The 14,423-nt window shown below is 42.9% G+C and overlaps 1 protein-coding gene across 3 annotated transcripts; it reads left to right on the forward strand.

The window, feature by feature from the left end:
• Nucleotides 1-172: 172 nt before the first annotated feature.
• On the forward strand, nt 173-12,379 carry Dyrk2 (dual specificity tyrosine phosphorylation regulated kinase 2). 3 transcript variants are annotated; one of them, XM_023716267.1, is made up of 3 exons: nt 372-398; nt 4,963-5,024; nt 6,868-12,379. In XM_023716267.1, exon 3 carries the CDS (start codon nt 6,889-6,891, stop codon nt 8,473-8,475), a length of 1,587 nt encoding a protein of 528 aa, XP_023572035.1. In that variant the 5' UTR covers nt 372-398; nt 4,963-5,024; nt 6,868-6,888; the 3' UTR covers nt 8,476-12,379. The 3 variants fall into 3 exon arrangements, with proteins under 3 accessions (XP_004632200.1, XP_023572035.1, XP_023572036.1); XM_004632143.3 differs by lacking the exon at nt 4,963-5,024 and having other exon boundaries at nt 173-398; XM_023716268.1 differs by lacking the exons at nt 372-398; nt 4,963-5,024 and adding an exon at nt 1,111-1,202.
• The last annotated feature ends 2,044 nt before the right edge of the window (nt 12,380-14,423 follow it).

Consider the following 14,423-nt stretch of genomic DNA (forward strand, 5'->3'; position numbering starts at 1 on the left):
CCCCTCCTGGCCGCCGGCCTCCGCCGGGTCGCGAACTCGTGCGCCCGGGCGCGGCTCAACTTTGCAGCGGCCGAGCCCCGCCCGTGGGCGTGCGCTGGGGAGCGGGGCCCCGGCGCCCCTTCCCGCTCGGATGCCCGCGCTCCCTCGGTCTTCGGGCAGAGGCTGTCGCTGCCGCGGGGGTGGAGGGGGGACCCGAGCCTCTCTCTCCCCCCTGACCGTCTTTTGTCTCCTCCCGCGTGCGGCGCCCAGGCCGAGGAGGGGACAGCGCCGTTCGCCAGCTGCAGGCTTCCCCGGGGCTTGGTGCTGGGGCCCCCCGGAGCGGAGTGGGGACCGGCCCGCCCTCCCCCATCGCCCTGCCGCCTCTCCGGGCCAGCAACGCCGCCGCCGCGGCGCACACGGTGAGACCCAGCCCGCGGGCGGACGGAGGGTGGGCGGTGGGCGGTGGGCGGCGGGCGGGCCGAGCCCCCGGGCTGCAGAGAGGGCGGAGTGGGGGCAGCCCCGCGCCCCGGCCGGTGGCGTGCCGTCGGCGCCGCCCTCCGTAACCCGGCGAGCCTGAAGCTGCAGCCACAAAGGGAGATTCGTGGCGTGGGCCCCTCACTTCCCCTCGGGAGCCCGCCCACCCTGAGCTCTTCCTCAGAACTTCCTCCCTGCCGCTCTCCTCTTCCCTCTTCATCTTCCCTCCCTGAGCTCTCTTCCCTGACCCGGTAAACATCTCCCCCTCCCCCGTGGGTAATGGGTATTTATAGAAACAGATCTGTGGTAGGGGACAGCTAGGCTGCCCTGCCCGGAAAATCGATCCCCCAAAGAGCCTCTGAGGCCCGGCTCCAGTCTGCAGGGAGCATCGCCAATTGTCCCCCGCGTGTGTAAGCATGTTTTATGAGTGCTACAGGTTTGAGCACAGCAGAAATTATAATTAACAAAAATAAGAGCTGCAGAGGCAGTCAAAACAAAGCAAGCCACCGCTGTAGGGTTCTCTAGTTGTAAATTCAGAAGGGCTGGGGTAGCTTTGTAGGTGACAAGGGAAGGGCATCTGACAGTGGTGTCTTCCTCAGAGGGCCAGAAGGGAGGGGGCGCCCAGTGAGCACGCGGTGGTTGCAGATGCTGGCAAGCTTCTTGCACTTCACCATGAACCTTAACTCAGCAGCCAGGGATTACCCTGGGTTGATGACTGCCAGCCCAGAAGAGATGTGGACTCCACCGAGGTGATGGTTTGCGATGTCTTTTTCCCATTTAGATCTTTCCGAGGAATCCCCATCCCCTAAGATGGCTCCGTGTGAGGGAAGCTTTCTGGGGTTTTGGTTTTTTGTTTACCAAGAAGTTGAGTACAGGCAGAAAGGGCCCTTTGTCGCCTACAGGGGAACAGTTCTAGAGGTCATGTTGTGTGGAGAAGCTAGTTGTCAGAGTTTGTGAGGGACTGGCCAGACTGCAGTGGTACCTGTTAGATGTACAGAGGTGTATGCAACTTTCATAGGAAAACATGTTAATACTGTTTTTTTCCTTGACTTGCTTCATACTGGAGACTGAGAAGCGACCACACAGAAACGAACTGACTGGTGTTGGACAGTTGGTGGAGGGAACAAAACCTCGGGGGGGGGGGGTAGCTGATGTTCTTGTCACAGTGTTTTAAAGAACTGCCTTTGGTGTTAGGCATTTGGATTTTTTTTTTTTTTTCTTGGTTTAGAATCATCTGACCGTTTGGAAAATATAACTTCGAGGTTTTTTCCATGTGTTGTGATCACATGACATGTGGACTGGGGAAAAATACTTGGTTTGCATCCGGATTCCAATTTTGTAGGGATGGGCTGTACTGATCAGAGGCTCACTGGAGCAATAGCCTGTTGATGGATTTGAAAAGGAAACCATATGATCCTGCTTCTCAGTGTTCCTACTGATGGATGCATGCGTTGTACTGTGGTATATGCTGGATTTACCTGTCTTTAACTTGTGTGAACTTTTTGGTATGTTGTTAATTATTAGGCTCTTGGTTTTAGAAGTGTGAATTTGGGTTGTGGATGTTGTTTAGACTGGATTTTATGTAGAGCATTACAGATTTCATAGAACAGGAAGTTTGAAGAACCACAGAATTTTACCTGGTTCTGCTTCTTTGCTTTTGAATGAGGTTGCAGGAGATAAGCTAGTGGTTGGTCCAGATTCCATAGCCAGCTTCTATCAGTCTGTGTTCTATAGCCCTGTACCCTCTGGAGTCTGGTTTTAATATGTTGTTCAGCGTTACTCATTCGTACACTAGGAAGTTGTAGGAACTTTATGATAAATGAGAGAACCTTTGAGATTCATGTTACTGTATTTCAGTAAGGTCTTAGATTTTTAATTCCAGAGCAGTTACACCTAGGAAAAACTAGTTAGAATAAGTGGGTATAAAAAGGGTATTAGAGACAAGCAAGTGATCTTGGAGGAGCTTGCGAGATTTTTTTCTGTGTAAATGGTACAAGAGGCAAATAAATATGTGATTATAAAGACTGTGAACTTTGGGATTTCCCATTGCCCTTTGATTTCTGTCTGTGGGTCTTGTCGTTTTGCACTTTAGACATTTACTTTGTTTCTGTGTCTTGAAAGTGTACCTAGCAATTATCATAATTCTGATTACTTTGTAATATGAGATATGTTAATATATTTGTTTTTTTTAATTCCAAAATAATGATATTTATCACTTTCGTAACTTTCGGTGTTTAACGCTCCTGTGGCTGGTTTTATTTTTATAAAATGAAATTAAATGCATATTTGAAACAGTAATATTTTGGAAGAGAAGATGGAGACATTGACTCAGGATCACATAAACTCTCCGTGTGTTTAAAAAGGAGCCAAAGTTCCAGTCTTTTGGGACTCAGGCTACAATCTCAGACTCCAAGAGACTTGTATAGAAGTGAGAAGTTTTTAATATCTGGAAGGTTTGGTTCAGTCCTGTCGTACGTATAATGGAAAGTTTGGCTTTTCTAGGCATCCCCGCCTGCCTCCTTGTAGATCAGTTAATTTTATTTTTGAGTTTGATGGCGATTTTAGAGTCCTTTCATGTTTGAGATTCAAACTCCTCTTTTATACTATTGCTCTCAAGTGACTATCTTTAATGTCTGGAAAGTTTTAAGGTCTGACCTCTGGCTTTTAGGTGTGCAGCTGATGTGTCTGCCCTAGGTACTTTTTAACCAGCTGTCCTTTGCCTCTTAATCTCTGCCAGTGTGTTGCAGGCTAGTGTCTTGTGACTTAGGTCACCAGGGATGTTTCCCAACTCCCGAGTGTTGACTTCATGTTTTTCTTTGAACGTACAAAATGTATCTCTCAAGAAGAGCTCTAAGAGAGGTGAGAGTTAACAGGGATTTATTGACTCGTTCTATTCAGATACTGTATGCCTGAGTTTATGTTAATAGGGAGTTAAAAGATAAGAAGTGACCCTCCTGTAGAATTGCTCACAGCCAGGGGGTGCTTCAGCTGGGAAAACATTTACTGTAAAATGAAGTAAGAGTTACTAATAATACAACCATAAAGTTGTTGGTACAGAAGGACCTGTTAGTTTGGAGGTGAGAGTTGCATCAGGCTTTGAAGGTTGAGTAGGAGTTTATCATGAGGCTATGAAGAAAGGAGATTTCTAAGCAGATCTGAAAAGGTAGTCATAATAGCTTTCACTTGCAAAGTTACTCTGCAGAGCACTTCACGCATTTCACCTTTGTAATTCTCCTAAAGGCCCTGAGGTAGCTTTGCTACCTTTTTGCAGGCAAGGACACTGAATTTCAGAGAGATTAATTGCTCAGGATCCCCAAGTTAGTAAGTGGTAAGAGCTGGATTCGTTTCATGATTCCGTGTGTGTCTAACCAAAAATCCCTGGGCTCCTATGAAACATGACCTCACCAGAAGCAGAGGAGTGTTAAAGAGCAGGTTGATTATAGGAGTCTTGGGGAATTCAGCTTGATTCAAGAGAGTAACAGTGGTAGATGGAAACTAGAAAGGACTCAGGTTATTAAGCTCTGTATTTTAGAACCTTGTGCTTTTACTGCTAAGTTCTTACATGAGCTGTAGAAATGGGGTGCAGCAGTGGGCCTCCACCAAAAGAAAGAAAACTCACAGTTGACATTTTTAAGCAGTAGCTCTGCAAACACCCTGAGAAAAGATTCGATGTGTTCCAGGCAAAGAAGTAAGGGAACGTGTTATGAGGCTTCAGTTGTCCCAGGGAAGGACCACAGGTGTGTGAGTGTTGATGGGAAGGACATGCATATACAACGGGAAGCTTCCTGTGGTACAGGAAGGGGCTGGAGGTGCTGAGAGGGGTTTCAGGTGTGCAGTGCTGAGGGTTCTTTGGGTTGCAGCTCAAGACACTACGTGGCGGTGTCTCAAGGATTACAAGAGGAAGAAAAATGTTGTAGTAGAAAAATCTTGAGTTGAATTTGAGTTGCCTGTAGAAGAGGAGGCTGATCACAGTTGAACATTTGGGTCTCTAACCTAGGAGACATGGATTCATCCCCTAGGTCTAAAGTAGAAGAGGTAGTAGGGCACCCTCGGTAGGGTACCCTCAGTGCCCTGGGTAGAGGTGAAAGTGAAGCCAAGAGAATTGAGGCTTGTGCCCTGGAGAACTCTTGAACCTTATCTAAGAGAGATGGGTTAATTGGTGATACTGCAAAAGAAGATGGGGGGGGGGGCAGGTGGAGAAATGACAGGTGGTCAGTTTTTTGTTTTTGTTTTTGCTTTTTTTTCCAGCAAACTGTAGTAGTAGTCACTGAATCATTTGTGATTATTTCTATATTATGCAAAGTGCAAAAATTGCTATAGCAGAAACTAAATTTCTGATGCTCAGAAAGTTCTACTTTGTTACCATTTTCGGATCTTTAAGCAGTTTTGACCTTAATGAAGCTTCATGCTTTTTAAATGTGTGTGTACAAGAGATGTAAGTCTTCTGAAATATCTCCATCTTGCACTGAAGAGATTGGTTCTGTAAGAGAAAGACATTTTGATTTTCAGGCTCTGTTAGAAGACTGGTGTTAGAAAGACCACAGGGGAGAGGTGGAACTGCGGAGAATGAGGTGAGGAAAAGCAGTAGACAAATGTGCGCTACTTTTATATACAGTGTGTCTAAGACTTTTCTGATTCATTTTATGGGTTGGGGGCTTTTGCATTGGTTTAAGATAAAATAACCTGTCCAGGTACCCTATTAATATAAGGTCACTTGGTGTGGTGTGTCATCTCTGAGTTTAATAAGAGAGCTCAATTACAAGTCTTCTGAGAAATAAAATCCCTGAACCTTTGAAATCATAGACAGGCCTAAATACTGTCTGCTACTTTGTTTTACAAGAAAGCAGAGGGAAACCACACTCTGAAGATGGTTGTGATACATTGTGTCAAAAATATGTAAGTCTTGGCCTGCTAGTAAAAAGTATTTGAAATTTAACTTCTAACCCACATGTCCTCAAACTATTTGTCAAATTACTGTACCTACAGAGTAGATAATAATATGAAAAGTCCAAAAGGTAGGATTTAGTAGGAGATAACTGGAAAAATACTGATGACAGAGGATTTCGTCTGGTTTATTATAAGTTCCCAAAGGTCAGAAACAGTGCCACTTTTGTGACTAGGCCCCCACTAATGCTAGCTGAATGGATAAGGTGGATTGTAAGTGACAAGTTGGTGTTTGAGATTTCATATAAAAATCACCTAGCAGCCAGCTGGAAGGAAATCCCAAGTAGATTCCTGTACAAGGCCTGGGCCTTTTGTTTTGAAGCAACCGATTTTCTTTAGAGAAGAATGTTAAAGGGAGGTACCAGTGCTTGAAACAGAAATTGCTACTTCGTATTCCTTGTTGGAAAGCCATATATCCCAGCAGCCCATAGACAGGAGCTAAGCCATTGACCCAAGGAAGGCTCCAAAACTGTGGCATGTTGAGCTGAATAGGCTGAAGTGGTCGCTAGGCAGAGATGCTCAGAAACTTAAAAGTAGGTTAGTGGCTTACAAGATGTTGAAAGCAGTTTTCTTTGTCATTGAATTATATAGATGTTCCTAGGTTTAATCAAATTTCCAAGAAAAAATGAAACATGAGTGACAGTGTGTTTTTTGGAGTAGATGTGAATATTGGAGAACTAATTCACAGGACAGATGTGGGCTTTGTCCTCTTGTTACAAAGAAAAACTGCTGCCTTGAGTATAGAAAGAGCTGTGATCCGTGGTGGGAAGCCAGGGTAGACTTATGTGCTCCTGCTTTCCTGTATCCCATTTCTATGCTCCTCCCTCCTCCCTCATTCCCCTTCCTCCCCTCCTCCCTCCCTCCTTTTCTCCCTTCTTTTCTTCCCCCAGTACTGGGGATTGAACCCAGGCCCTTCACACTGAGCTGCATCCCAACCCTTTCTTCACTGAGATAGGATCACTTGCTAAATTGTCTTGGCTGGATGTTCTTGTAATCCTCCTTCCTTTGTATCCCAGAATGCTGGGATTACAGGTACCTGGGTCCTGTTTGATTTTTATATCAATTATGACTTGAGTGTGCAAGACCTGGGACTAAATATTAAAAATGTGAAATGATGAACAGGAAAAAATCAATCTTCTCATCCAGAGAGCTTCCTCCAAGGACCCCAAGTATCTGTAGCAAATCATTTACGGCTTTTCCTCCTTCCTGCGTTTCCCAGCCTTACCCAGGCCACTGGTTTCTTTTTCCTTTATTGTATCAGAGCCCATCAGTGTCATATTCATTCTCTGCCAGTGTGTTCATTGGGTCCTTCTGGGGTACATAACTCTTTCCATTTAGAACAAAGATTCTGCCCACGGACATCAGCCCAGCTGGATCTTGTATAACGGTGGGGGCTGTGGGATGCAGAATGACTTACGCCACATTTGAGCAGGCAGAGCTCTCCACTTACGTCTCCTCTCTTAATTCCAGATTGGCGGCAGTAAGCACACCATGAATGATCACCTGCTCGTCAGCAGCCACAGCCACGGACAGATCCAGGTTCAGCAGCTGTTTGAGGATAACAGTAACAAGCGGACAGTGCTCACGACACAGCCAAATGGGCTCACGACAGTGGGCAAGCCAGGCCTTCCAGTGGTGCCTGAGCGGCAGCTAGAGAGCATTCACAGACGGCAGGGGAGCTCCACCTCCCTCAAGTCCATAGAGAGCATGGGGAAGGTGAAGGCTGCCCCCATGACTCCTGAACAAGCAATGAAGCAATACATGCAAAAACTCACAGCCTTTGAGCACCATGAAATTTTCAGCTACCCTGAAATATACTTCTTGGGTCCAAATGCAAAGAAGCGCCAGGGCATGACAGGGGGACCCAACAACGGTGGCTATGATGATGACCAGGGATCTTACGTGCAGGTGCCCCATGACCACGTGGCATACAGGTACGAGGTCCTCAAGGTCATCGGGAAGGGGAGCTTTGGGCAGGTGGTCAAGGCCTACGATCACAAAGTCCACCAGCATGTGGCCCTGAAGATGGTGCGGAACGAGAAGCGCTTCCACCGGCAGGCGGCGGAGGAGATCCGGATCCTGGAGCACTTGAGGAAGCAGGACAAGGACAACACCATGAACGTCATCCACATGCTGGAGAACTTCACCTTCCGCAACCACATTTGCATGACGTTCGAGCTGCTGAGCATGAACCTCTACGAGCTCATCAAGAAGAATAAGTTCCAGGGCTTCAGCCTGCCGTTGGTCCGCAAGTTTGCCCACTCGATTCTGCAGTGCTTGGATGCTTTGCACAAAAACAGAATAATTCACTGTGACCTTAAGCCCGAGAACATTTTGTTAAAGCAGCAGGGTAGAAGCAGTATTAAAGTGATTGATTTTGGCTCCAGTTGTTACGAGCATCAGCGTGTCTACACGTACATCCAGTCTCGTTTTTACCGTGCTCCAGAAGTGATCCTTGGGGCCAGGTACGGCATGCCCATTGATATGTGGAGCCTGGGCTGCATCTTAGCCGAGCTCTTGACCGGTTACCCCCTCTTGCCAGGGGAGGATGAAGGGGACCAGCTGGCCTGTATGATCGAGCTGTTAGGCATGCCTTCCCAGAAACTGCTGGATGCTTCCAAACGAGCCAAAAATTTTGTGAGCTCCAAGGGTTACCCTCGTTACTGCACTGTCACTACTCTTTCAGATGGCTCTGTGGTCCTCAATGGAGGCCGTTCCCGTAGGGGGAAACTGAGGGGCCCACCAGAGAGCCGAGAGTGGGGGAATGCACTGAAGGGATGTGACGATCCCCTTTTTCTTGACTTCTTAAAACAGTGTTTAGAATGGGATCCTGCAATTCGCATGACCCCCGGCCAGGCTTTACGGCACCCCTGGCTGAGGAGGCGGTTGCCGAAGCCTCCTACCGGGGAGAAGACGTCAGTGAAAAGGATAACCGAGAGCACTGGTGCTATCACGTCGATTTCCAAGTTACCTCCACCTTCCAGCTCAGCTTCCAAACTGAGGACTAATTTGGCACAAATGACAGATGCCAACGGGAATATTCAGCAGAGGACAGTGTTGCCAAAACTCGTTAGCTGAGCTCAAGTCCCCTGACGCTGGTAATCTGAGAGATACGACATAGCTGAGCCTTACCGGGTTGAAAAGGAGTAGCTCAAACCTGTTTTTATTTGCTTAATAACTCATTTGTATCTTTTCAGCACTTAATTTTAATGTAAGAAAGTTTTTGTTTCATTTTTATAAAATACATGGGGATAGTGCTTTAAGTTTTTATACTTTCTGAAACTTTTTTTGTGTTCTAAAAGTACGATGAGCCTTACTGTACTTAGTGTGGCAGAGTAGTCACGTCAGTGGCAGGCCATTGATCATGTCATGACTGCCATGCATTTACAGATTGGTCAGAGACATTCACTACGTTCTTTTGGTTCATCCGGTCTTCTCTGCAGTGTGGGGGCTTCCTCTTCTCTCCACACGCCTGGTTCATGCACAGGTGTAGCAGGTCTTGCTTCTGTTTCCTGTGAATCAGTCGTGGCGGTTGTGTAGGGAGGAGGAGACCAGTTAAGATGAAAATGATGGTATTCTAAGAAAAACTGCACCTTAGAGATGATTTTTCCTCAAACAAATACAAAATAAAATCCCCAAGGTTTAAATTGCCCAGTGAGCATTCTGACATTCACAAAACCAGCAAAGCAGCATTTAGTGGATAAATGGAAACGGAAATGTGTGTGCTCCTCCAGATTTCCTAACAGGCTCAGCAAGCTGTTTGTCAAGAAGCCGCCTATTATAGAATTGGGTTTGTACCTAATTTTAGAAATGTATTCCACAACTATTCCTCACTTCTGTTTGCTCCTCTCTCCGTTCCTCTTTTACCACACATCTGTTGCCTGCATTTAGTTTGTCTTCCTTTCATTGTGTGTCCCATACTGTTAATACAGAGACATTTCAGCTGTGATTGTGACCATCGTTTTATATTCCAGTGTAAAAAAAAAAAAAAAAGGTCAGCAGCCTGGCTACTTAAGGTGGGGATTTCCATAGTTCCAAAGACGATTTAGCGGATTAGGGTGAGTTCACATGTTGAGTGCCACTGCAAGGTTCCTCAGCCCGGGAAAGCGTCAGCTCTTTCATTATAAAGAAAGCAGGTTGAGAGTCCTCTTCATGAACAGAACTGACTGATCCTTCAAGAAGGCAACTGTAGCATCACATTTAAAGGGGAGGACTTCAACCTCAAGTTAAATGGTTTGACTTACTCTTTGCGTTAGAAGAACCACAGAAATTGCATTCCTCCTTTGTTTTACATGCTTTTGGGTTGCACTGATTGTTTTTGTGGGAATGACACTTTACCTGGAAAAGTAACTGAGAATTAGGAAAAAGAATATTTTCTCTGAATAATAGTTATTTTCACAGTGAAGATTTCAGTATTTTATCACTAATGTATGAGCAGTGATATATGTCTATCAATTTCAAGGCACGTGGAAAATTTTTTAGTATGTGCAATTTAATATAGAAAGATTTCTGCCTGTTTGAACAATAGGTTTGGGGTAGTATAAATTAGGATAAATAATCTTTTATATACACAGATAATATTGTATTGCCTGTAAATTGATTTACAAATACTTAAAGCATGGTCCCCAGTGAGGCCAAGAAAGTTTCCGGTTCTTTTCATATTAATCCTACAGTTTCTCTTTTTCCTTTTCTTTTTAAAAATGTAGTTTTGAACAAAACATTTTACGTATCTTGAGGCTTTGCCGGTTGATGGTGGAAAAATGTATGCTCAGGTAATATTTCAGATATTTGCCAAAAAAACCAGTAATAAGATTAGCTTATTAATGAGATAGTAATATTGATATTTGCTTTACTATTTAAGGGTGTCACTGATAAATTAATTTGTACTTCTGTATTTAGAAATTATAGGTTATTTCCCCTAGTCAAGATCTCTAGCGTGTTATACACGTTCCTGTTAATCTGTGAAAGTGCAATAATGTTAGATGCATTTTAAATGATGCTCTTATAATGATACCCCGTCAGTGGCTCACAGGACTTAAAGATTTGTGTGTTAAGATTTTGGCTTAAAGACAGAAGACTGTAAGACATGGTTTGGTGGCTTTCAACAACCACAGCCTCTTAATAGTCCTTAAGGTCAGTTATTTTGCTCATTCTAAAGACTATCTCCCCTTACTATTACTGTTTCTCTTCTATTTCCCTCTCATTTCACATTTAAGTTTAAGTGTGTGAACCTGAGCCTGCCATTATTTGCTTCCCTGTAAAATGATTATACAAACTTTTATAAATGTGTTCATATAGCTTGTCTTCACCCACCACACAAAACTGGTTAAGATGCCAGCAGTGCATTTGTGACTTTATTCACAGATGCAACCGGAAACTTTTAAGCCAAAATATAATGTGCAGTGCTATGGGACATTTTTTTTTTTTCTTTTTTGGTCCAGTACAGTGAGATTTCCTTTATTCACAAGAGCCACTGTATTTCAACATTTAGTGATAGAACTGCTTTTAAAAAATTCTTTGATTAAGATGTGAAAAACAGAAAAATGTTGCATCTTTGTGATTTGTTTAAAGGTAAATAAAGGGCTCTCTGGTAGGCTACTAGGAATTGGCTTCGAAACAGTCCTTGGTCTCACAGGCTACCATCGTCTAGGGATGTCTGAGCTGTTTTCAGATTTAGGAATAGCACAGTGTCGTCTTGTCTTTGGTTGCAGTCTCATCCGGCTTCATTTCTTGCAGCACCTGGATGTTTATTGCCACTTCGGTGGATTGCTACATCAGTGGAACAACAGAGTGATGCAAGGCGAGGTAGTTACACAGTAGAGGAGGAATCGTGCCCTTAGTGTTAACAATGTGCCTTTTGTTCTGAATGCCATGTTGTAGGGCATGCATTTTTTGGCCTCTTTAACTCTTCAAATACTAGGCAGTAAGGATGGAACCCACCTCTGCAAAGATACATCTGTCTTAAATACCTAGTTACAGGCCTTAATACAGACCATAAGGCATGAATCATCCACAGGCGCTGAACGAGATAACCATCGGTTAGCTGCACAGGTAATTCCTATATTTAAGGGGTTAAAGATGGTCTTTGTTGTATCTTAATATCAGACTGATTTTTTAAATGATATTTTTTGTTATGCTAACACTAGACAAAATCAACTGTATTTGTAAAAATTTACCTCAAACCATTTAATTTTATAGTGTGATTAATCCCAGGGCATTTGGTATGAACCAAAGTGCATTCCTTTTATATGTGCCTGGCTCTAGTAAGGATGGCCAGGGATTTTTACAATTTGGGTGCAAGGCACTTAAGCCACTTTTAAACTTGATGGGTGGTTTGGAGTCATGTCAAGTGACTCCACTAGAATGTTAGAAAACACTTTAGGCATCAGTAGCATTGGGCCATATTGGAATCTTAAAAGTGTGAATTATTTTAAAGAGAGCATTCATTTTTGTAATTTTTTTCATCAAGACTATTTCTGGTAAGCAGAAGACTTTTTAAAAAACTGATTTGGTTGGTAAAGGTTTTAATATTGCCCAACATAATGCTGTAGTAGCATTTAAAAAAGTATTTGTGAACTCTTTTGTTTCTTAGGGGCTTGTACATCTCTCTGCTATGGACATATAAAATTAATGTAATTATACTCAGCTCAACTGCTACAGTTATGTCTAGGCAGTGGCTTGGGTTTTTATCGAGCAACAACTTAGACATGTGACTGTAATATGCTGCAACTGTGTGTACTGAAAATATGTGAAAATGGTTGAATGTGGACTGTGTATATATGTATGTAAACATTTCTGTGAGATGCTGCTGTCGCCACTTAACATGGAAAGTGTTCTAGTGGATTTTAATCCTAGTGGCCAGTTCTATGATACTGTATGTATTGTACAGCTGATGACAGGAGTAAGACTGTTTAGTGAATATTTGTTTAAATTTTATTGTTGTGGCCAGAGATAATTTCAGAATAAAAATTTAATGTCCTACCTTCCTTTTCTCCCCTTTTCTAACTATAATTTAACTCTTAGTCTGTTTCTGGTATTACTCTTGGTTGTTTATCCCGGAGTGAGTTTAGGATTAAATAACTCTGTATTAGTGGACTGAGATGTAAAAGTGGTTCATTCCACTAAGTTTGCACATCAGCAGTTAGTTGGTTGCATATGAATAGGCAAATTCCAGTTAAAGACTAAAGTTTTAGTACACAGCTCTTGCTTTTCTCAAGTTATTCTGTTATCTTTAATATTTTTTGTGTTAAGTTTTTGGTATATGGCTTATGCCATGATTTCTATCATGGTAGAATGCCATATATATATTTTTTTTTTCTTTTTTTAAGCCTCGAAGGTAGTAATGAGCTATGGGAGCTGAGTCCATCAGTTCTCCCCTGCCAGTCTATTCTTCTCTGTAAGCAAGTTCTGGAAAATTATTTGTATGTGCTGTCCCCAGCTCCACCTCATGCTTTTTATAATGTGGCTGCTTTTGCAGATTTTGTACTCGATGTATTTTATGGTTCACACTTTGGAGATTTTAGTGCCTCCTTTTGTCATGCCTAGGTGAGGAAACAAGGCCTGTGAACTGCAACCAGCTCGTGATGTGTGGAATTGAATTAACAGCAAGCTAAGGAAGAGTTTACTTATGGATAATGGCAAGCAGATGCTCTGGTAATTTGTCAGACATTGCAGGGATATATGTAGACAGTTATTTCTCTCATGTGGAAAGAACTACCTCACATTTATGTACATCCCTACTGCCGTCAGGAGCAGAGGAATGCTTATCGTGGTTTCCTGCATCAGTGGTAGGATTTACTAAAAGCAAGAGAATACATATAGTGAGAGGTCCTCAGCTCAGCTTTCGTCTTAGAGCCTATACCAGTGGTGGCAAACGTGGCACATGTGCTGCTGCTTATTTGTTATTGAAGCTTCTAAAAGGTTCCCCGTCACGGCCTAAAACCTGAATTCTCTCTTTTTTCTTTTTTTCTGTTTTTTTTTTTTTTTTTTCTTCTTAAAGGTTAAACCCAGTGCAGACAAAAACCCAGTCAACTGCAAGTGAAATAAAACAATGTATTTAGAAATAAACTTTTATAAGCTGCAAATGACAAAGTTGAAAATTGGAGGTAAAGCAGCAATGTACAAGGTGCTGTTCAGATCTGACTCAAGACAGCATAGTCATTCTCTTTGCACTTGTTGCATCTTTCAGTGCTTTTTCTTAAATTGAAAAATGCACTTTAAAGTCTATAGTCATCCCTTTTGGAATCGGCAGCTATACAGATAAATACTTCGTTTGCCTTCAAACTCACATTAGAGAATGTTCGCTGGCATTAATATTAGTCTTTTAAAGAAGGAGATTGACTTTATTACTTTTCTATATTGGAATGACTTAAGAGAGATCTGAAGAAAGGGTATTTGTGGCTTTGTTCCATCGTTATGTGTGTGACTTTTTTAAAGTTTGAATTACATTGTATTTCCCTTGGGCCACACTTGTCATTAAGGCTGTCCCAAATGGAAAATGACTGTTAGTATGTTGCACACACATAAGAAAACTGCAGCTTACTGCAAAGTCTGGTTTATTTGGTTTGACTTCGACTTACTGTTTTGCTGTGGTCATAGCCTTAATATCTGTGGTACATTGAATGTACATGGGGGAGCATAATTACCCTTTCCTTGCATCTTTAGTGAGGAAACTAATGCGTTAACATTTACTTCTCTGATAACTGAGGAGAGCATTAACTAGTCTGTACAGAAGAACAACAAAAACGTATTATGTTTGTCCCACGTACTCTAGACCATTGCTCCTTGCAAAGAAAAAGGTTCTGCGCAGTTGGTTACTATATGAACCACCAGCTCATCATCGTATATCCCTTTAAGCTATAATTATTCTCACTTAATGTTTGAAGAAATGACTTGCTCTGAAGTGACTTTGTAAAAGCTGTAGCTTGAGGTCTAGGTTATAATCAGATAATTTTGGTCTCAGCAAAATCTTCAGTCATGTGTTACCTAAAGAAATCTCTAAAAGGAAGGGAATTTGTGCTAGAATT

This window comes from Octodon degus, unplaced genomic scaffold, assembly GCF_000260255.1.
Source record: "Octodon degus isolate 3935 unplaced genomic scaffold, OctDeg1.0 scaffold00047, whole genome shotgun sequence".
NCBI classification, from domain to species: Eukaryota; Metazoa; Chordata; class Mammalia; order Rodentia; family Octodontidae; genus Octodon; species Octodon degus.